At 34.6% G+C, this 23212-nt stretch overlaps 4 protein-coding genes across 10 annotated transcripts; 2 read left to right on the top strand and 2 right to left on the bottom strand.

The window, feature by feature from the left end:
• The first annotated feature begins 603 nt into the window (after positions 1-603).
• On the top strand, positions 604-6658 carry LOC144565447 (uncharacterized). Of its 3 annotated transcripts, none has more exons than XM_078315207.1 (6): positions 604-977; positions 3333-3565; positions 4259-4517; positions 4924-5103; positions 5631-5786; positions 6241-6658. In XM_078315207.1, exons 1-6 carry the CDS (start codon positions 915-917, stop codon positions 6412-6414), a joined length of 1065 nt encoding a protein of 354 aa, XP_078171333.1. In that variant the 5' UTR covers positions 604-914; the 3' UTR covers positions 6415-6658. The 3 variants fall into 3 exon arrangements, with proteins under 3 accessions (XP_078171333.1, XP_078171334.1, XP_078171332.1); XM_078315208.1 differs by lacking the exon at positions 604-977 and adding an exon at positions 1572-1713; XM_078315206.1 differs by lacking the exon at positions 604-977 and adding an exon at positions 2243-2590.
• A 2220-nt stretch (positions 6659-8878) lies between these two features.
• LOC144565260 (NAD(P)H dehydrogenase (quinone) FQR1-like) lies at positions 8879-12786 on the top strand. Its single transcript, XM_078314969.1, has 4 exons — positions 8879-9072; positions 10740-10833; positions 11604-11866; positions 12348-12786. Exons 1-4 carry the CDS (start codon positions 9050-9052, stop codon positions 12580-12582), a joined length of 615 nt encoding a protein of 204 aa, XP_078171095.1. The 5' UTR covers positions 8879-9049; the 3' UTR covers positions 12583-12786.
• A 331-nt stretch (positions 12787-13117) lies between these two features.
• LOC144565375 (uncharacterized) lies at positions 13118-16162 on the bottom strand. Of its 5 annotated transcripts, XM_078315112.1 has the most exons (5): positions 15857-16162; positions 15489-15758; positions 14763-14866; positions 14382-14460; positions 13118-13487 (listed from the first exon to the last, which is right to left on the bottom strand). In XM_078315112.1, the coding sequence occupies exons 2-5, from the start codon at positions 15546-15548 to the stop codon at positions 13302-13304; spliced, it is 429 nt and encodes a 142-aa protein (XP_078171238.1). In that variant the 5' UTR covers positions 15549-15758; positions 15857-16162; the 3' UTR covers positions 13118-13301. The 5 variants fall into 5 exon arrangements, 2 of the variants coding, with proteins under 2 accessions (XP_078171238.1, XP_078171239.1); XM_078315113.1 differs by having other exon boundaries at positions 13118-13468; positions 15489-16162; XR_013514883.1 differs by lacking the exon at positions 14763-14866 and having other exon boundaries at positions 13118-13468; positions 15489-16162.
• Positions 16163-20219: 4057 nt separating this feature from the next.
• On the bottom strand, positions 20220-22786 carry LOC144565312 (transcription factor bHLH112-like). Its single transcript, XM_078315034.1, has 7 exons — positions 22388-22786; positions 21766-22261; positions 21531-21647; positions 21336-21401; positions 21151-21216; positions 20889-20942; positions 20220-20528 (listed from the first exon to the last, which is right to left on the bottom strand). Exons 1-7 carry the CDS (start codon positions 22645-22647, stop codon positions 20379-20381), a joined length of 1209 nt encoding a protein of 402 aa, XP_078171160.1. The 5' UTR covers positions 22648-22786; the 3' UTR covers positions 20220-20378.
• Positions 22787-23212: the final 426 nt, after the last annotated feature.

Genomic DNA, 23212 nt, shown 5'->3' with positions numbered 1-23212 from the left:
TTAATTACCGTCTTTTTAAAACAAATTCGTTAGTGTACCAATCAATCAATCAACATATACAGAGAGATAACGCGCATATGCCATTTTCATTTTCTCTATTCTCCCATTGTTACCATAACCTCGTTTTCAATTATAATTGAAAATAAGAAATGTAAACAGTTAAATTTATTCTTATTTTCAAGAGTAATGAATTTACGTAAATACATATATACGAAGTTTGTTACGAAGTCGAAAAATTCAACATGATAGCGTGCTACTGTTGATTGAAACATATTGATGATATTTGACTTGATACCTTCTTAAATAGAGATGTATATTCTATTTTTATAAGAGACATTCAGCTGCCTTTAGCTTTGGGAGACGCATAGAAGACGACAGGGAAATAGCACAGAAGAACAAAGTATCCGTACTAAAGCTACTAATCTAAAAGATGAGAGATTCATTACGCTAATAACTAATCTAAATACAGTCAAACTCAAAGCAAAGCGGCATAATGCAAAATTGCAAATGCCCTTTTTCTTGGAGAAAAAACAATAAATTATTCAATAATTTCCCATATCCCGATCCGATCCGACAGCTGTGTTTGTAGCTATTCTGGTTCTGGTTCTGACTCTCTCCACATATTTCTCGCGGGCATTCTATTCGATTTTTTGTTCTTCTCTCTCATTTTCTTCGACCAGGCGTAAAAAGGGCATTCATTTCTTCTTCTTCTTCTTCTTGGCGTGCTTCGTCCCTGGTAGATTGATCTCCTGGGTAGGGTTAACGATACAAGCTCGATCATTGGCTCTGCCATTTCTCAAGTTTTGCTATTTATCGGACCAAAGGGGAAGAAGAATAAAAGGAGGCGCCTTTTGGGCAAAGATAAGACCCAAATCTAATTTGGGTTGGAATAATTTTATACGAATGGTGATTTGATGGAAGGGAAAGGGAAAGAGGACAAGGAGAGGATGAAAGAAGCGCACAACTCCTCCAATAAGGTAATGAAATGAATGTTACCTGATTTATTCTATTCGATTAATGTATAATTTACTGTCTTAATTTCAAAATGTTGGCGGGGTTGAAAAAGTTGGATAACTTCAAAATTAGATTAAGAAAGTGCTTCGCGCCAGCCATTGTTGGTTCATGCTACTGATTTTAACCTATCAAGCCATTGTTGGTTCATGGATGAAAGAATGCAAGGTTCAAACCTATCAAGTTAGTATAAAAAGGGATAATTTTTTACGATTTCTTATTTATCTCTCAAGTTTTTAATTAGCCTTTTAGTTAAATTATGCAAATTTCTTCTTAGTTTACTTGTGCTTTGAAAATAAATAAAAGATAAAAGCTGTCCTTCGTTTTTTCTTTCTTTGGTCCTACTTTTCTTCAATCTCCAACGTCCCCTCTAATCCAATCAACGGCTTGGATTGCTACTCACCGTCTCTTATTTCAAAGCTCTGCCCCTTTCCTTTCCTTGACCGAATTTCTGGTCTTTCTCACGATCCTTTTCTCCAAGAAAACCCTCAATCCTCTCCAAGAAAACCCCTCCTCGTTTCTTCCAATATTTATGTAATCTGTAAGGTCAATATTCCAATTTCAAATAACATAAAGCTGGACTTCTACAGATTCATGGATTTTAATCCCAGGATCAGTTCCCACTGAAATTTGGAGTGCGCTGGTGATATCTTTACTGTATGAATATACAGTAAGCATAAAGCAATTGCAATTCTTCTAGCTGTATGCTTCTCTATGTTTTCTGACTTTGGTCATTGCTTAAATCATTGATATAAATCGCACAAACTTTAATGAGTTGTAGCAGCCCTTGTTCTCTCAATTTTTGTTATAGAATTCTTTGCTACTCTATGAGAAAGAATCAAGAAAGATACACAAATACAACGAGAAAGGAAATACAGGGATATAATAGGAAACATAAATTTTAAAGCATGTGAATTAGCTGTAAGGATAAGTAATAAAATTTGGAAGAGTTGAAGGGTAAAAATAATATATTGAGGTCTTGAGGGACAAATAAGAAACTAAGTATTAGAGGGTGCACAGGAAATTAGCCTTTTTGAGCAGTCCAATTTTATCTTCCTTCAGAGAAATTAGCCTTTTTGAGCTTTTTACCTCTACTGGAGCTACAGGTGGACTATACTTAGCTCGTTAATTATTTTACTTGGTCCTCCTTTTTAATTTGTGGTAATCGTTGCTTTTTATCATTCATTTGTCTTTGAAACTGTCAAAAATTGTTGGTACCATTTCCTTATGTATACCTAAAAAAAAAAATCTTACCGTTGGTTTTTCTTTTCAAAGAATATTTGATCTAGAAATTGTCAACATGAAGTTGCTTGAACTCAAAAAACCCTCAAAATGTTAAATGTCATGTATATGCTATAGTGCCCATTGCATCCATATCATAACAGCAACCAAAGTGCACACATCTACATTATTTTGCTATGCCTAAAAACAGTGTAAGCAGGATATTTCAGTATATTTTCGTAAATTGGCGGAAGGGAGGGAACATGATAATGAGTTCCAAAGTTTCCCACTAATGTTGAAGTTCCATAAGATATGCATGCAACTTGCCCATATCTATCATCTCACTATGTATCTGCTGGTAAATAAAGAACTGCCGAAATTAGAAATAAAGTATACTTGGTATAAACAAGGCTTTGCCAGACAAAATTAATTCCATAAACAACATATTTATTATAATTATTATTATTACTATTATTATTATTATTATTATTATTATTATTATTATTATTATATTATTATTATTAGAGGAGGGTTCAAATGCACCCAAATTTTTGTGCACCCAAATGCACCCTATCTTTCAAATCCTTTTTCTCCGTTTTCAAAGTCCGAATAGTCAATCCGAACCGTTAGATGTGATCTATATATTAAGATGTGCTTGGAGACCAAATTTTACATTTTTTGGAATTTTTTTACTATTTATTAAGCCACTTTGAAAATCGCTGATTTTACATTTTCTGGACCATTGGATCAGCGATTTTCAAAGTGGTTTAATAAATAGTAAAAAAATTCCAAAAAATGTAAAATTTGGTCTCCAAGCACATCTTAATATATAGATCGCATCTAACGGTTCGGATTGACTATTTGGACTTTGAAAACGGAGAAAAAGGATTTGAAAGATAGTGCATTTGGGTGCATTTGAACCCTCCTCTTATTATTACTACTATTATTATAATATTATCATCTCTTGGATAGTGAGAAAGAGTCAATGCAGAGCCAATTTTGACTATTTGTTGCCAAGAAGGCATTATGAGAGAAAAAAGATTTGCTGGGGGTATTTGATGTGCCTATTTTGGTCTTGATTCATTTCCTTCTTTATGTAGGATGCATCTACTACAAAGCCTCCAAAGAAAATGCCGCTCTCTTCATGGAAATTTGTGTTGGTACTGATTCTCTTCTTCGCGGTGTACATGATGTATGTATGCCTCCAGCAATACGGTGTGATTTCTACGGGTAACCTTATAACTACCAGAAAAGCACCTACCTGTCATATGCCGGCTGTCTCCCACTCTGATGCCCCTTTCCTTCACTTCCCTAACCCTGTCACTTATGATAGGTATTGCATTTTCTTTTGATATTTAATTCGTATTCGTATCTCATGTATAAATAGCTCCCTCCTATATGCATCTGTTCACAGTTGAGGTTAAATTGACATTAATCAAGCCAATTTGGGAAAATAATATTATATTGGTCAGGTAAATTACTATGCATACAAATGTTTGCATAGAATGAGCATTATATGCATTTTATAGGTGCCATCGCAGTAAGTTAGGTTTGTTTATGCTTAATTATAAGTACGGGGAAACTGGTACTGTAACAGTCACGTGTCTTGTACTCGACTGATAACTCCATGATAAACTTTTTGTTTTTTTTTTCTTTGTTCTCATTGCTTGATTGATACCTTGTCTTCATATGACCTAACATTCTCCTAATATGAATTTGAGCACTTGGATTAATTTGCGGCTCAATGTATTCTTGATAGAAGTTTAACTCTATATAATGGGAGAGTGCTAAGATGTTATTTCCTATAATCTAGTCCTGACCAGACTGTTCATACATACCAAATACATGGTATACTACTACTACTGGTCATGTCTTATTATTGAGGTTTAGTTGAGCTTAATTAGACTAACTGATGCAACTGGTCACATGCACCGTATCACCGAGTATTTGGTATGTTCTGGCAGGAATGTTGTTACTAGATAAAATTTGGTTGTGGTACATGACATGTTTCTTCTTTGTTTGATAGGAAAGAATGTGCATGCACTCCAGTGCGGTTCTTTGCAATTTTATCGATGCAGCGGTCAGGAAGTGGCTGGTTTGAGACTTTATTAAACAGCCACAATAACATAAGCTCAAATGGAGAGATCTTCTCGGTAAAACCTAGGCGTAGTAACATGACCTCTATCACGAGGACACTCAACCGGCTGTACAATCTCGACTGGTACAGTAGTGCTGCAAAAAATGAGTGTACTGCAGCTGTTGGGCTAAAGTGGATGCTTAATCAGGTGAAACATAATTGGTGTACTTTTCTCACTTTCCGAACAATATTATTTTATATCGTGCCTCTGGAAGGTTGAAAATTATCGAAAATTCTATGAAAACCTTGAGAAATGAGAACAGATGACAGAAATTATAACAAAATGTGGACAAATTTTCTTATGCATAATTTATGCAGAAATAAGCAACGAGAATGAAGATCTTTAGATTTTGCGATTTCATGTCTATGTATGATATATTTTTTTTCTGGAAAGTTGCAAATTGTATTCGATACTTCAGAGGTCTATCTGGAATTTTGCTCTTTTTTCCCCTCTCAGATCATGTAAAAAACATCAGGTAGATAACACATGATAAATTAAATTACTACTCTGAGCTGAAAATTTGCTGACTCTGTTCTTTTTTTGGGCCCCACAGGGTTTGTTACAAAATCACTTGCAGATAGCTGATTATTTTAACCAGAGAGGTGTGTCTGTAATTTTTCTCTTCAGAAGAAATCTTTTGCGGCGACTGGTTTCAATTCTTTCTAATGCTCATGATCGTGAAGTCAAGCAATTAAATGGGACCCACAAGGCCCATGTCCATTCAAGAGCTGAGGTTTTTTTTTTTTTTTTTTCCTTTTGCCATGTCTTGTGAAAATTGGGGGTTGTTGCAAATAATCCCTTTACTTATTTGCATCCAAAGTACACATTTTCTAATCTCATTTTTTTTATAACAGTAGCAAGTATTGGTTCAGTTCGATAGAAGAAGGCAACTCATATTAAGTTTTTAAAAATTTGCCCCCTCTAAATAAATTTTACTTTTTCCATAAGAATATGCGGCGATCAAAATTCAATGAAAGGTTTTGAAATTTAATAATGTGAATAGCAGTTCTAAATATGAACTCTGGTTTTTTCAAATTAAACTGGAAGTAGTAAAAATGCCCTCTTTCTTTGTAGGCATACTTGTGTTGAATTTATGTCAAAAACTTGAGGAAAGTTTTTCAAATTAGCTTGGTATAATCTTAAAGTGACATTGGAGATATGTAAGGTGTAGTGCAATTGCTTATAAGATTGGCTAACAGAAGAATAAATAGTACCTATGAAATTAGTTTTTGCTAACAGAAGATTCTTAAATTGATGTAGGCTGATGTACTAGCTAAGTTTAAGCCAACAATAAATACGACACTGCTGATGCCTGAGCTGAGGCGAGCTGATAAAATGGGAAAAGATGCATTGAAGCATTTTGAGAGAACCCGCCACTTACTTCTCTACTATGAGGACCTTGTCAGCAACCGCACTGTGAGTTCTTTTAGTTTGAAATAATTCCATGTGTGCTCATGCAAAGCAATAAGTCTCTTACAACCCTATAAAACATGAAAATAAAATTTGTTCCCATCAGGTTCCAATTTGATTAGAAGCTGGTGCCTAAAAACATTGCTAATTTGGAGATTACTTAAAAAGTAAATTTGGAAGTTGGTCTAAATGAGTAGAAGTGATACCTCTAATAGTTTAGTGGGCCCTGTGGTTTATCTCATTTGTATTGGTACATGTGTGTTTATATGTTCCAATTAACCAACATTTATCTGTCAATCAAAGGGGGTATTTTGGGAACTTAAATGAAAATGTGATATCTAGATGGCATAGATGATATTTTTTCAGCCTTTATGATTTATTGATGTATTGCAGGGTTATACCTGACATGTTGCAAGTTATGTGAGACTAAAAATTGACGCCTTTTTTTTATCTTGTTCAGAAATTGATGGATGTACTTGATTTTCTACAATTGCCCAAGAAAAAATTATCAAGCCGGCATGTGAAAATCCACACAAAACCTTTGTCGCACCAAGTAGAAAATTGGGGTGACGTCTTCCGTGCCTTAGAAGGAACCCCATATGAGAACTTTTTAAAGGATGATTACAGGAGGTAGCACACGGTGTCTTATCACTAACTTTGCATTTTTAATTTTAATTTTTTTTTCTTTGGAAGTTTGTTCATGGTTTAAATTGCCATGACAACCTTACGGATAGTTTGGTTACTGATGGTAACCAAATAGGTGTGAGATGTTTTCTTTTTGAGATAGCTGTAATTATTTATTTTGTTATATTGGTTAATTGAATTTCTTTGTTGTTGGTCGATTCAAAGATGTTCACATAGAGAGGTTTAGAAAGAAAGGCCTTTTTGTTCTTTGGAAATATATTTTTGGAATCTTTTATTTATTTTTGTGATAATATTGACATTTCAATGCTATGCAAACTTGGATTATGGCGTCATTATATGGAACTATCTCCCTTAAAATGTATAAAATTTCTCTTAGGTCATTGACAATACTCTGTGATAAGTATATTGTTTTTTGAATTCAGATGGATCACTCTCGATATCATATCGTACGTAGAATTACTTGATCATTCTATAACTGTGACCCGAATCACAAAAATGGACCTCTTATGTTTAAATAGGCATTGAATTGGAATTCTAAATTTGTAATTGTTCGTCTGATAATTAATCTCAGCTTATTGGAGCGAGGGCGGTACCGTAGAGGATACAGACTCCCTGATTTGTAGGAGTAGTTGAATTATATGACATATCTTTTAGACAGAAAACAAACAAGCAGTTATTTTGTTGTTGAAGCAACAACATAGATAAAGCAGTCAAGACTCAAGAGCAACAGAAGAGAAAAGAGAGTAGTGTGAAGATTGATTATGTTGGGATATTAGCGTAATTTTACAAAGTTGTTGGACTGAGAAGAATGCATTATTATTTGGGGGCCCATATATAGCCCATAGTTCTATATTCCCATTTCTTCCCATTTCTTCCCATTTCAGGGGCAGGGGCAGGTGCCTAACCTTAATTCGTCAATCGTCATGCATTGCTGTAGCATGCGTGTGCTATTACATTTACATGTAACATGCGTGTTACCAGCTGGACTGGTCACTGGTTGCTTTGTTCCGTCAGCACTCATGTGTCCATTCATGTGTCCAGTCATGTCTGTAGAAGAAATTGAAATTTAACACAATATTCTGCAATACAAAAGACGAGTGCTGCTCTGAATACTGGAGAAGATGAGAAAATCTACACTTTAAAGAATCAAATATGAGATGAGAGTCATAGTCTACTTTTTTTTGTTAATAAATTCCTAGCTATAAAATATAAACTCCATCTTTTTTTTTTTATTTGTAGGATTTAGAATAGTTGATGATGACGTCCGCACATTAACTTTTTTTTTTTTTTTTGAATGAAGGTACATTAACTTTTTAATAAATAGTGAAAATTTCCCATCACTTTAAGGTAGAATGGGATAATTGGATTAGTTGAGTATTCTTCTGTAGGTAGCATAAATGCATAATTAGCATAATTGGACTAGCTTCTCTTTTCTCCTATATTTTTTATTGAATTTTCCAAGATTTTTCTGTTAAGAATCTTCTGAAGTGAAAACTGTGAGTGCAAACATGTTGCGGATAATATATGGAAATAAAAAAAGGGCTGGTAACGAACATTCCGTCAAATATTTTTCCTAGCAGCCCCTGCTAGGCTTTCAAAAAAGAAAAGAAAAAAAAGAACATTCCGTCAAAAATTAGAATTCATATCCTCTGGACTAACCGAACGTGCGTTAATAGATCTGGATTATGTGATTGAGATCTGCACTAATATTGAAGGACCCCGTGCGTTATAGACAGGCCGGATTGACTTTGATCTTGATCAGATTATAGTCACAAGATTTTCCTTAGAGGTTGAATACATATGAGGGCCAATCATATAAGAATTTTCTTCAAAAAATGGAGGTGAAATACAAAATTTTCCTTCAAAAAATTAGAGTCAATTACACAATACCATGTAAATTATATATAAATATAAAAAAGTTAAGAAAAAATAGGGGTCAATTGATCCCATATCTTTTATGTAAATCTGCCTCTGGTTTTTTTTGATGATACTGAACCGATTGCCGAATTATTCGGTTAATCAAATTATTTTGCTTTAAAATACGTAAAACATTTACTCTTGACATTTATATAGTTTATCTTTCTCATAAGTCATAATGAAAATTGTACCAACACATTGCACGAGACTTTCACAATTTGTCCCAAATAAACAAAATCTCCGATAACCAAAATTAGTCAGATCACGTGGTCAATCGTTGAAATAAATACATGGAAAAGATTTTTTTTCATATTCTCATTTACTAATCTTAAATATGACGATCCTAACTATATATTTTAACTTAACTTGCATCTAAACATACAGATTTTGTCCAAGTTTGCAAAACGACCAGAAACATTGGTGATTGGTACTAGAAGAGGTGGTCATACTGATGCCGATACAGCGGAGCGGAGGAGATAATAACATAACAAAAATCAACCTCCTATTAATTTAAGTGATAGATAGAATCATAGATAGATTGGTTGAAGCTTTCTCTGTTCTGCGGGTCAAACTCAAACTCAAACCTTGTCCTTGTCTATAAGACTATAAATACCAAACCTCACCGAATCTGGTTCTGGCGCAACCGTTTCGGAAACATTTTCACTTTCTCATAAGCAATCCAATCCAAGATTCCAACTGAGGCTACCATGGCGACCAAGGTCTACATAGTGTAAGCATCTCCATTACTCCATTTCTTTAATTAATTCATTACATCGATCGATCGTCTATATCAATCTCTCCTCTCCTCTCCTCTCCTTCGATCTGATTCTGATCCTCATTTACTTCACCCTTTTTTGTTCCCATTTTCACCAATTTCGTACAAACTATAAATGATTCCATGTTTTACTGCTACCTTTCACAAAAACAATCTGGCTTCGATCTCATTCTTATCTTTAGAAACGCACGCACGCACGCACGCACGCTTACGCTTGTTATAAAAACTAGGCTGACTGCACTGGCTGGAATTTCCGATCAATTTTCTACAAAACGATCTAATTGTAGTCGCCCCAAAGAATAAACAACCACAATGGAAACAAAGGAATACTGTTTGCTTCTGTATATCAACGATTCAATTATTTCCGTTGCAATATCCATCGTAAGCTACAAAATCCTCTACAATTGAAAGGAAACAACAAAAAAAATAAAAGTTCAATGTAACTGGACAACTGGTGTGAGCTAATTATTATGATCTGAATTATTTATCCAAACAAATTAGTAGTATCTGTACTTAATATTCTTAGACATGAAGGTCTACATCACAATGTTAGGTGTGCATTGTAGGGTTTCTAGATGATTTTAGTGAGTTACTTGTTGGGTGGGTCAAGCATACAAGTCCCTTTCTTGCATAGCTTTCGTTACCCGACACTGTTGCCTCTGCATTGTGCTTTTCTAACTTTGATCTGTAGTCCTTTTTTATTAGGATAAAGTGGGATTTATCATCAAATGTAGTTTCTTTCTGTTATTTGTTTTAACTTAAGAAATTTATTTTGGCCTAATTACCATACCAAAGAAGCTTTATTATCTACTTATATTTATAATTGTGACTCACCAAATTCTAATTTGTGAGGATTGATTCTAAAATGCTAAAAATCATCTTATTCTGAAAATAGGGTGGAAATTAATGTGAAGCTATTGATTTCTGTGTAGTATAGCTTAATATACGAGCTTAATCGATATAATAAAGTAGCTAAGCAGGACAATTATGGAGTACATTTCTTGTTTCAAACATATGTCCGCTTATTCATTATTCCTTTGCTTTACGTTTCAGCCTTCATTTTTTGTAAAGTATTATTGTTTAGTTTTATCAAACTAAAAATAAAATATATATGCTCATTAGAAGTAGCAAAACAATTTATTTCATATTTACTTCCTGCATGCTACAATAATGATGGTTGCACAAAGTTCTGATCATATGCACCACCACCTCTTTTTTGTGCTTTGTTGAACATCCATGTTTGATCAAAGAGGGAAAAAGGGCTCATAATTATGTTGGCTTGTATAACCTATCATTTTGCTTCACATCTACTCCATATAGTTTATATTCTTTTGAAGGCAATTTCCTGTTTTACCCCTGAAAAACTCTTTTAACTTTTATTTGACCAACTATTGAATTGAATATATTTATTCAAACTATGGCCAAAACACCCTGATTCCTATTTCCCTTCTTGTGAACAAAGATGGAGGGTAGCTTAGGAACTTTTTCCAAAAAATAATAGGGAGGTTTTTTCTGAAATTCACATGGGCATATAGGGCAAAATAGCTCGTATTAAATGAATGGACAAAATGTAGAAAAACATAAACTAGTAGTAACACTACTTAATAAATGGTTATAAACAGGTACTACTCCATGTATGGACATGTTGGAAAGCTAGCAGAGGAGATTCAGAAAGGTGCTTCGTCAATTGAAGGAGTTGAAGTTAAACTGTGGCAGGTCTCTCTTCTTTACCTTTGTTTCATCCAATATACTTGCATTTCAACCCCCCCCTTCCCCCATATGTTATGCCAACTAGTAAAGTTGTTATTTGGAACACCAGTAAGATATTTTCTAAAATCTTGTACTTGTCAGTAGCAACCAACATATAGAATAACTGTGTTTTGGAAAAAATGAAATCAACTTTTTATCTGGATTTGCAGAAAAGATACACATTTTTCATTGTTGCATTATGTCCTTAAGTCAATTAAGGAAAAAGAGCATGACGGACCTTGTGCTTAAATTTACAGTGTTCAATGGTTTGACATATATTTACACCTCATACTGTGGTCAAAAACTGATTTCCACTACTTAAAAATTTCATTATTCCTACATATACAACAAAAGTATTTCGAAAAAAAAAAACCAAACTTATATCTGCATTTGCAAAAACATCCAAATTTTTTTTAGTTACATTATCTCTGTAAGCCCATCAGGGAAAAAAACATGAAGGGCCATTTACAGTCTTTCATGCATTTAACATAGTTTCACCTTGAATGGTTATCTCAGAGATAATAATATGAACAAATATCTGCAAGAAAAAGAAATCTACAGACAAAACCTGCTTATCTTTAGTACATCCCATTCTGACGTTGACGTGCTTTTCGGCAATTGCAAATGTTCACTTGTTATTCAAATAAGGATAAAATGGTTTTCTCTGCAAAAGACAGAAAATAAAGTTTTCATATTACTTCCATCTTTTCTTGAGCAATTTTTTGGATGTGAAACAGGTACCAGAGACTCTGGCAGAGGACGTTCTAGGCAAGATGGGGGCACCGCCAAAAACGGAAGTGCCGATTATCACTCCCAATGACCTAGCGGAGGCAGATGGGATTCTGTTTGGGTTCCCGACCCGCTTTGGGATGATGTGCGCACAGATGAAGGCCTTCTTTGACTCTACTGGTGGCCTTTGGCGTGAGCAAACACTTGCTGGCAAGCCTGCTGGGATTTTTTACAGCACTGGCACCCAAGGCGGCGGCCAGGAGACCACCCCGTAAGTACTGCTGCCTCTTTTTCATTTTTTCATTTCTATTTCTTTTACTGAGAGTCTATATTTACAAATTTAGCAAATCACCCCCAAATATCTTTGCCATAGTTGCAAATGACTCCTTAAACTCTCATATTAGAATCACTTAACACTCTCCTTTATTTTCAACATGCACGTCTTATAGATAAGATCATAGAACCAAGGTTCTGTTAAGCAACATTATTGACCAAACTGCCCCTGACATTCTTGTACGTTTATAAGGAGGTAATTCTACAATAATTGTGATTCATTTTTTGAGTGAAAAAAATTGTCAGAATTTAACTCACTATATTTTTTTTCTAGGCATCTTAATTTAACAATTGGGTATTATTGGCAAACAATTATAAAACTATTAGCCATTAATTCATAATTACTGTAAGTTATGGGTCATAGCCTGAAAAGGTATCTTCGTTCTAAATTGATGTAATGTTTATTGTTAATCAATCAGGTTGACAGCTATCACTCAGCTGACCCATCACGGTATGCTCTTCGTACCTGTGGGGTACACATTTGGTGCAAAGATGTTTGAGATGGATAAAGTGAAGGCTGGAAGCCCGTACGGGTCTGGCACATTCGCTGGTGACGGCACCAGGTGGCCCACCACTGTTGAGCTTGAGCAGGCCTTCCACCAAGGGCAGTATTTTGCTGGTATTGCCAAAAAGCTCAAGGTTTCTTCAGCCTGATTTGATTGGTAACGAGTTCATGCTAGAGACATTAGCATTTTCTTAGTAATAAGTGTCCTAATGTTTGTTTGCAAATGTTGAGTTTATGCTGATGTCTCCCTCTGTGCATTGGTTTGCTATACAATTGTTGGTTTCTTATGGTGGTTTTGATATGTTTAGTATTGTTTTGTGACTTGTGAAAATGAATATAATTTTGTGAGCAAATACTTCTTTCCTCTCTTTTTGCTGCTTGAAAATTTGCTTTATTATTGTAGAAAACGCCGCAATCTTTTTTTTTAATGCATGTTGGTGTAAAGGGGGACAATATGTTCTTTTTTGTTTTTGTTTTTGTGTGTGTGTGTGTGTGTACCGTAGCACATATTCTCCTTGATAGGAATCGGAATAGTACGATAATTATAAATGTACTCGTAGAATCAATATGACAATAGAGGCTGAAATATCTTATTGTTTCTTTTGATGGTTCTGAAAGAAAACATGGACGTCTATATACAAATTCAAATATAATGTTGTAAATATATAAAACTACTAGCAAGTATTTGAGATTATGGTAAATATAACTGATTTAGCCAAATAATATTGATTGGTTCATGAACTAACATTCAACAAATGCATACATAAGGGATTGCAGAATAAATACAATATGTAACTATCTGGGTAAACACAATATTTAAATTGAAGAAGCCAAGTACCTTATACCATTGTACAAATTAATTCAATAATCAATCAACATCCATAAAACCGTCTAATTTTGCAAGATAGTCTAGCTTTTTCCCAATAGCAAATAAGCAGCGGTCCTGCAATTGGTCCTGCAATTTTGTTTTCTGTGTTGCTCTTTCTATCCATACTGAGGTATTCCTCTTTGTTTCTAAGCTTTCTTTTTGAACTCCTGCAATTTTCATGCGAATCTATCCATAAAATATTCACAACTGGAACCCATGAGATACTACTCAATTCCCTATTATTCAGTACTGACCCACTATGGAGTTCAGATCTCCTAAATTAACCCAATTTTTAAGTTTAGATCTGGGCCAACAAATTCGAATCGGGCCGTCAGATTAAAGGAGCCTCGTGCGCTCCACCTTGGACCGAATTGGCACGAATTCGAATTGGACGGTCCGGATCTAAACTAAAAAATTGGGTTACTTTAGGGGATTTGGACCCACTATGGTCTACCTAATTTACTAATTTAAAGAAAAACTACTTGTTCATCATTTGACCAAAATATCAAGATTTCCATCTCAATTTTTGATATTTCTATCTATTAGAGGTGTGAAAGTATTACCAGATTTGTTATTTTGGGAAATTTTGCTGAAATTTAATCTTATGAAATGTGAAGCTCTTGAGTATATTGGAACTGTACCAATTGGTATATAACAACACCTGTACAAGTGCATGTGGGAAAAGCAGCAGGAAGCAAGATATTGAGCATGTTGTGACAAATTGCTCTTGCACTTAAATTTAATTATTAGATTTCTACTGCTACATGATAAACATGGATGAATAACTACAATCATTTAGGTATGGACACTTGGACCAGTTCAGGTCTGAACCAGTACCAGTGCTACAGACATAAGAAAAAACATAATGAACATGGGGTACACATGTATCACATGTATCACATGAAAAGTTGCAGAAAAATTCAGTTTGTAATTGTGAAAATTTTAGTTTAACACATAAAAATCAAGTAAACCTTGCAAATCTAGAAAATAAATACGTGAACATCATTCAAGAAAGACTCAACTAAGACAGCTCAGTTCTCCAATAAATATTAAAAAAAGATAAAAGAGCAAAAGTTGTACCATTTTGAAATGGCAACTATTGGGTGTAGACTGTGGAGATGCATTTCTATTTCCTTGCCTCTTCTTAGTCCTTTCTAAACTGAATTAGGAGAACAAAAATGCTGATATACTTTTCCTCAAATAAAGAAATATGAAACACGTGCTAAATTTATGACCACTGCCTAATTGAATAGGTTAACAGGTGAAATATTTCGAGGTTCACAGATTGGGTATCCTGAACTGAATTTCGTCATACATTTCCAATTTTCAAAACCTAAAATTCCAGAGTTGCAAACGGTTCAATGGGCTGAACAAAATTCTTCTTCTTGCTCTCCTTTCTAGTGCAGGTATATTGAGTTCAAATAAAACATTGCAAAACATTACAAAGTACTCTGATTGTACCTTATCTTTACCGGAATAACAGGAGTACCAAGGGTAATCAACTCGAGAATAACAAATGGAAGAACAATGTAAAAAGATGAAGAGGACATTGACCCTTGGCAAATCTGAAAGAAAAACATTTAACCTTCTCAGATCTGTGTGTGCTGACAGTCTTTGAGAAAAACTTAAGAACGAGGAAGTCGAGAATAAACATGTTGAAATGCTTAGCAATTGTTTGGAGGAATTATATTTGTAGTTGTTTTAGGATTTAGAGTAGATGGTCTGCATTCAATTTGATGGTGTAAGATTTGTAGTGTGGCTAATGACACACGTCGAATTAATATACGCGTAATACAACTGTCTGGCTCTCCTTCTACTACCACCTAAACACAAAAAGGAAGTTGATTTCACATATACCCCTTAAATTACCATTCATGTTCATCAAGGTCTAATTGGTTGAGTTGGTACTTACTGTGTGAATTATTCATATCCGAGGTATGAATGAAGAATTTTACCGTGGAAAAAATAGAGAGTAATATTTTATACATACCCCTCAAATTACCATAATTTATTCATGACGGAGGTATATATGGAGAATTTCATAATGTTTGCCATGAAATTGGATATGCTGAAGGAAATATGTAGAACCTAAATTAGATATGGCAATGTTTGAAACGGGAATTTTTTTTAATTATTACCCACAAATATTCGTTCTCCTTTTAAGGAAATAAAAAATTCACAACTCACCTCAGTCTTAGATTGCATACCCGCAATGACCAGATCTAGCTTGAGCATGTACAATTGCATCCAGTTGCTTATTTTTTCCCCTTCAAGTCCACCAACATCAAGACCAGTTCCTCGAGTCCATTAGTATTTTCAGTATAATCTAAAAACCAATGTCACCTCAAAACAATGGCGACTCACGTATGGCATAAAATGATCAACATCAGTGGAATCAACAGTGGAACCTCCAATTGAGGCCTTCTTTAGCTGAGATGCAAAATACTCTCCCATAACCTATGTAGTTACAGTGAGGTTTTTTGTAAGTGTGGTAACAATAGGAGTTGTGCGGTATAGACAAGACAAAGGTGTTGGTTGGTAAATGGAGAACTTACTATTTGTTGCTCTTGGTAGCGAAAGCCATCATAGTATTAATAGATCAATTACCACTGCATATACATATTGAGCACAGTGAACTCTCGGTGAAATACCTATTTTTCTCCCAGTTCTACCCCTAGAAATGATGGACAGCTCTAGAAAGAATCTCATCCTGCAAGAAAATAAAGAGATGTGTTACTGAAGATGAAAATAGAATTGAAGATATTAAGAAAAGTTTAAATTGTTTAGGAAATCAATTACTCATAATTCAGGTCAAAATATTTGCAAATTCACTTTTATATTATTATGCAGCGGTCACCGTTGAGGAGAGGAAAAGGAAAGGACGGCGGTGAGTTCATCTTCGAATGAATGAGGGAGAGGAAAAGGAAAGGACGGCGGTGAGTTCATATTCTAGGAAACCATTTTAGACTCATGTTTGCATTCTAGGAAACTGCACCTAATACAGTGAGTACAATATTCAATAATTTCCACCTCATCTTAAATCATATTCTTTTAATTTGGCAAGGAGGAAAGATGATCTTATGTGGTAATATTATGGAAATTCAATTTGTTTCTCTTGGCAACCGGATATTTTTTTTTTTTTTTTATTAAGCTTGAGATTCATATATTTTTGGATTTGATAGTATGCAAACTTTCTTGCTGCTCATAATAAGGTGTATATGCTCTAAGAACATCGTAAATGCCTCCCCTGACCAGACTACCTCTAACTTCCTCAAGTATTTGACAATATCCAACAGGGAATTGGTTCCTCAATTATCCTTGAGCCCTAATTCCCTCTCACATAGAGCAATACCTCAAGGTAGCTGAGCAATAATGGTTACAGAATTTCATCATTGAGCCATACCAGTTCTTGCATAATCCATCTATAAGAGTGTTATAGGTCATGACATTAGGCTCATGCCCTTTACACATCCAGTCATGTGGAAAATCCACAGCTTGCACAATTTCACTATTTTTGCATACTCCATCTATAAGAGTGTTGTAAGTCACGACATCAGGCTCATGCCCTTTAGACAGCATTCTAGAACTTCGATATATAGTTTAGAACTGTGAAATGCCTAATAATTATTTGAAATAAATGAAGTTCAATTTTTTTCTTGAAAAAGATGAAGCCAAGAGTGAGTTAGGTGAATAATATACACTTAACATATAAGCTAAAGTCTTACTTTCTTATTGCATTATTCTGGTACACCATTGATTTGAAACATATAATATATATATATATATATATATATATATATATATATATATATATATATAGGTTTTGGCTAATATGCTACGGGTAGCTAAGAGGCCTCCGTGCTACGGCTCGGATTTCGAGTTTTCAAAATCCTAACGGTCGATCCGAACCGTTCATCTTGTTCTCCATATTAATATGTGCTTGGAGACCAAATTTTACATTTTTCTGAATTTTTTTACTATTTATTAAGCCACTTTGAAAACCGCTGATCCAACGGTAGTTTCTGATTTTACTGTTGGGTTAAGCCACCGTTGGATCAGGGGTTTTCAAAGTGGCTTAATAAATAGTAAAAAAATTCAGAAAAATGTAAAATTTGGTCTCCAAGCACATATTAATATAGAGAACAAGATGAACGGTTCGGATCGACCGTTAGAATTTTGAAAACTCGAAATCCGAGCCGTAGCACGGAGGCCTCTTAGCTACCCATAGCACCGTAGCCACGTCCTATATATATATATCTAGAGAGAGAGAGAGAGTGACTAATGTGCATCCGTATGCATATGGTCCGATCCGATATGTATACGGTCCAAATTTGAAATTTCAAAATCCAAAACGTCGATCTAAACCGTTCATCTTATTCTCCATATTAATATGTGCTTGGAGACCAAATTTTACATTTTTTTGAAATTTTTTACTATGTATTAAGCCACTTTGAAAATTACTGATCCAAAATGAGCAGCCACCGTTGAGTGGGACCTATGCAGCGGTACAGTTGAGGAGAACTTACTGAATGAGGGAGAGGAAAAGGAAAGGACGGCGGTGAGTTCATCTTCGAATGAATGAGGGAGAGGAAAAGGAAAGGACGGCGGTGAGTTCATCTTCGAATGAATGAGGGAGAGGAAAAGGAAAGGACGGCGGTGAGTTCATCTTCGAATGAATGAGGGAGAGGAAAAGGAAAGGACGGCGGTGAGTTCATCTTCGAATGAATGAGGGAGAGGAAAAGGAAATGACAGTAATGACGGATATGTCAGTATTCTTTCACTTTGTTTGAAATCAACTAAAGAGTACCATATTGACAACACAATATTTGACCCATTGGTACTGCCTGATGATGGTACGTGCAGTTGGAAGCAATGTCTATATTTATTTGTAGCAGGTGGAAGTGCGAAATACTGGCAGAGATAGTTTCCATGGGAAATGTTGCTGAAATTTGTGAATTATGGACGGCTGTGTGAGCAGTGAGGGAGGAGATTGGCGGTGCAGAAGGAAAAGAGGAGAATAGCAGGAGGCCACCAGCCCAAAATAAGTTTCAATATAAAGTTCATGAGCCCAATTGAGGCCCAAAATGGATACTAATTTGCTAACAATGTACCCGGTGATTGTAATTTCAACCCATATCTCACTGTTTCAGAAATTCAGATTTAATAATTAATATACATACAAACGAGGGACAAAGAAATAACTTGTCACATATTACTTATTTTGCTCGAGTAATTAATATTAATTCCTTTATATATATATATATATATATCCAAGGCTTAAATGTAGTTTGGGATTTCGTGGGCTAATAATAATTTTTTTTTTTTGAAAAATAGTGGTATGTACCACCGATTTCATTTGAAATCAGAAATTAATGCATATCTGACCTAGTATCTAAAATTGGTACCAAAATCAAATAAGGCAAGTCTGTACAACTGTTCAAAACAAAAGCAGACAATATCATAAGAAAACGCAAAAACAATATAATAGGCATAAAACTAAGAGTTACAAATCTAATAAGTCCTCATCCTCCTCGTCGCCAGACATTGGAGATGGGGGGTTGCCATTGATTTGCAATCAACACGAGATGATCAAATCAGGATATATTACTGACGTGGCGCCACACCAGTACATTATTTTTCCTTCCCAATAACTTACAATTTGCAATTGCCCTGAAAAACTGCAGTCGAGAGCAGAAGACTTCTTTTGACTTGAGCAAGCATGCATGCTTGATGAGAGAGAGAGAGAGAGAGAGAGAGAGAGAGAGGCCATGGTAGTGGGGCCGGGTCTGACTCCACTAACACCCACGAATTGTGATATAAATGGCAAAAGAAATCAGAAAAAAGAAAGATCCTCTCAGACGCGAAAAGATCACCAACTTGGTCCTATCCTGCACTGGTGTTTCAATAATTACTTATCATTACGCTTCTTGAAGAAACAAAGAAAAATGTATATATGTATAGACTATAGAGAGGGGAAGGAAATAACATATATATAATATATATAATATAATATAATTGAAAAGGAAGAAGGTGGTGGTGCCAAATGCCAACCCTATTGCACCGCACATCTATCATGCAGGAACCAACCCCACCATTCATTCTTTCTTTCTTTTCCACTTTAAACTTTCCCAATTTAATTAATTCACTTCTAAACAACTCGATCGATCGATCATGAAATATATAATATGGACTAATTAATGCCAATATAATTAATCTACATATTTTACGCATGCTAGCTGCAGCTAGCTGTGCTCGTACTACTAGTACGTATGAAATTTAAAAATTAATTCATTGTTACATTAATATTTTACATCCCCTCACTTTCTTTTCATAAAAGGAATTTCATTATTATACCGTATAATTAATTTTTTTTTTCTTGTTTCTAAGTCGAAAAAGAATGGAATGGAAAATTGTTTTAACATGATCATTAATTTGTGTGTTGGAAAGACTGTACTGCACAAGTTGATTTTTAAAAAGCAACGATTCTGGCTAGAACACGATACCATCATATAATATGATATATTTTGTTAACATTTGTGTTGTAAGCAGGATCAGAGAATTATAAATTAACCGTTAATTACATTTAGGTTTTGAGAACCTAAACCAGCTAGCATATCTTAAATTATATAATATAATTGATCTATGATTCAATTAATTAAAATATATAATTAATTTACAAGAACCAACGTAACCTCTCCAAACTAATCCCGCACTTCATGCCAAATTTGGCACCTGTTCCCATTCCCAGTCCCCACATCTTCAAATAATTAGTTAAAGAATTAGTACTTTAGATTATTCCTCACAAAAGATTTGTATACTTAATTAATTTGGCCAGCCTAACATAACTCTTCATGGAGCTGTCCCAAATTAACATTACACACACACACATATATATATATATATATATATATATATATGTTTTAATTACAATTTAATTTCGTTACATTATATATATATAAAATTAAGCATTTGCATGTTATACATCATTCTCTTTAATTTCTTAAAATACAATCCATTGATTAATTAGTCTTGTCCTCTTTTAACACAAAATAAAGCCTTAATTTCCTATATATATATCTACCTAAAGGTACCGCCAAATGTTGGATGCCAAAAATCGGTTGTTGTTTCACTGGCAACTGGATATGTGTTTGCAATTGGCACGAGACATAAGCCTCGATTTCTTAGGTCTTTTTTTGGCCCCTTGCTTTCATTTGATATGCCGGAAACCTACAAAAGGAAATTAATCCAAAAATGCAATATCTTATTTAACACACACACATATATATATATCTAATAGTTTGTTAACTCAAGCAGAATATCCTTAGGTGCAATAATATATATAATATGATCATACCCCTTAAAAAAAAAAAATCAAAGAAAATATTACGGATACGTAAGGACAAATCACTTGTGTGTGCAGATATATGGTGCCTGTTAGATACATACTTAAAAGTATAATAGAAATCGATGCACTGCTTGATACATTGTAATAAAACAATTTTCCTTGTTATCAAAATTCATATGGATCATTAATTATACACGCATGCGAATATGTATATATGCAGAGATAGTGTGATCGATCAGTACCTGTTGCTGCTGTTGGATGGGGTTGTCGTTCTTCAAATATGGTGTGCTCAAAACCTAGTAGTTACACTTACTTGATTCAGTATTTGAGTCATTCAAAAATGGACAGCTGTTTTACAATAGATACTAGCCTAAATGCGGTATTGTACACTGCTTGTGAATTTCAGACCTTTTATTTTAGCACAATAGACTTATTCTGTTATTAAAGACCAAGTTAATTAAAAGAAAAAAAAAACTAATAATAATAATGTTTGATAATACTTACAGCAACTTGATCATGCAAGAATTTGATGTATTCTATCGCCTCATGTAGAACTGATGCAGTATCAGTCTTCAGATACAAAAAAAAGAAAGAAAAAGAAGAAGAAAAGAATGAAATACAAAATAGTTAAAGTGATTACTTTTTTCTCTTTTCAGAGCTAGCGTTAAATCCTGATAAAATGAATTTACCTTTCCAAAAGGTGAGACTAGCTGCTGTAGAGCAGTGATTCTGTCTCCAAGCTTCTCTTTTCTCACCTGCAATTAAAATTTGTAAACTTAAAGCAATCAAGAAAGCTTGAAGAATTAAAAAGTTGAATACTGAATGTTTTGAAAGTGTGTTATATATGGGATTAAATGAATCCAAACAGATCACAGCATATATACTTTAAAGGTCGGCAATGGAGATGGTGTCTCGATTCGGGGTTTTTTAAATCCAGTCTCGTAGTCACTTTTATTGCAAACAGAAGAGCATGATTCTTGAGCACCATGATCACGACTCAACTGTGTCATAAAATTAAGAAATGAAAAAAGGAATAAGCTAGCTAGGAAGCAAAAGGAAAAAAAAGAAGAATTAATATTAATTGTCTGTATGCATATATCTTCAAAGTTGAAACCTTACCCTTTCTATTAGGTTAGAACTAGATGATTTTGACTCATGAATTTGTGCAACAAACTGAGATGGGATGGAGGCATTCCAAAAGGGCGTGTCGTTGGAGAGCTGCAATTGGTTGCTTTGGTTTTGCTTTGAAGATGGAGAGTGCAAAAATTCATGAGGGAAAGGTTGAAGCAACTGTGAATAACTTGTAGTATTAGATCGTTCGTTGTAAATTGATTGTTGTGTCTTTGTATTTGTTTCTAGCAAACCCTGAACCATGGATGAAGAGTAGTTGTATGAAACTGGGCCTAGAGAACCGTCATAATTTGTTTCAACACCTTCACGAGTCAAGTCAGGGCATGAGCTGACTCGGGACTGATCTAGAATGAAACTTTGGTTGAACGGGTTCATGCCGGATTCTTCGGTGGCTCCGTGAACTTGATTTGAATCGAGGGTTTGTTGGTCGTTACGAAAATAAGACATCTGGTTTAAATTTGGGACGGCTTTTTCACTACCCCTCCTACAACATCAAATAAAGAAATTATACAAGTAACTCAACAAGCATGCATGATACAAAAGGGAAAACAAATTCATTTTATTTAGAATTTTGGTGCAATAAGAAAAGAAAGTAAACAAAGAAACTGACAACAGAGTCTGAGACCAATCAATTGGTGATGCAGAGAGTCCGAAAAGAGGCAACTGTAAGGTGGAATCGGATATAGAGGAAGCGATATCGGAGGCAGATGAATGAAGATCAGTGATGGCGGTGGAGCATGAAACAGCAGTAGTGTCCTCAATCCTGGTACCTCCACCTCCACCTCCACTACTACTACTGCTTCGTTTAGGGTTCCACCAGCTTCCCCGGCCTCCTGTGCTACATATCTCTGAGCGATAGTTATCTGCCATCGCTAGCTCGATCTTCACGTACTGTCGTCTGATTTTATTATTTTCTGTATATCTTTTTCTTTTTGTTCTCTCTAGTCTCTATCTTTTCTTAATTAACATCGTCTTTGGTTGTGGTGAAGTCATCTCTTGTTATATTTATATGGGTGCATGCTTTATGGGAGTAGATTACAATTAATTAGTTATTAGGAAAATAGTGGAATTGGTGGTTTATTTGACCTCTACTGCAGAGAAGGCAATAGAACGACAAAAAAATTAAAATAATCTCATGTGCACTTGGTCCTTCATTCAGTCAATGGACTGCTAATTAAAAAAAAGAAAAAAAAAAGAAAAGATATTGATGTTTATGCGTTTAACTACATCATGTGAAAGTATATTTATTAATTAATTATTTAGTTCTTTATAATATTCAGTAAATGTAATGGGACGTCATTCAATTTTTAAAAGTGAAGTAATTAATTAGAAAATCAATATGAAGAGATCGATCTAGGTCCGAATTAGATCGATGAGGAATTAATTTTATGGGGATGAACGGGTGAATATTAACCACGTTATTTAATTTGGCTTT

Source organism: Carex rostrata, chromosome 14 (assembly GCF_964058835.1).
Source record: "Carex rostrata chromosome 14, lpCarRost1.2, whole genome shotgun sequence".
NCBI classification, from domain to species: domain Eukaryota; kingdom Viridiplantae; phylum Streptophyta; class Magnoliopsida; order Poales; family Cyperaceae; genus Carex; species Carex rostrata.
The sequence above is the reverse complement of the archived record's forward strand: the minus strand, read 5'-3'. Positions and strand labels throughout refer to the sequence as shown.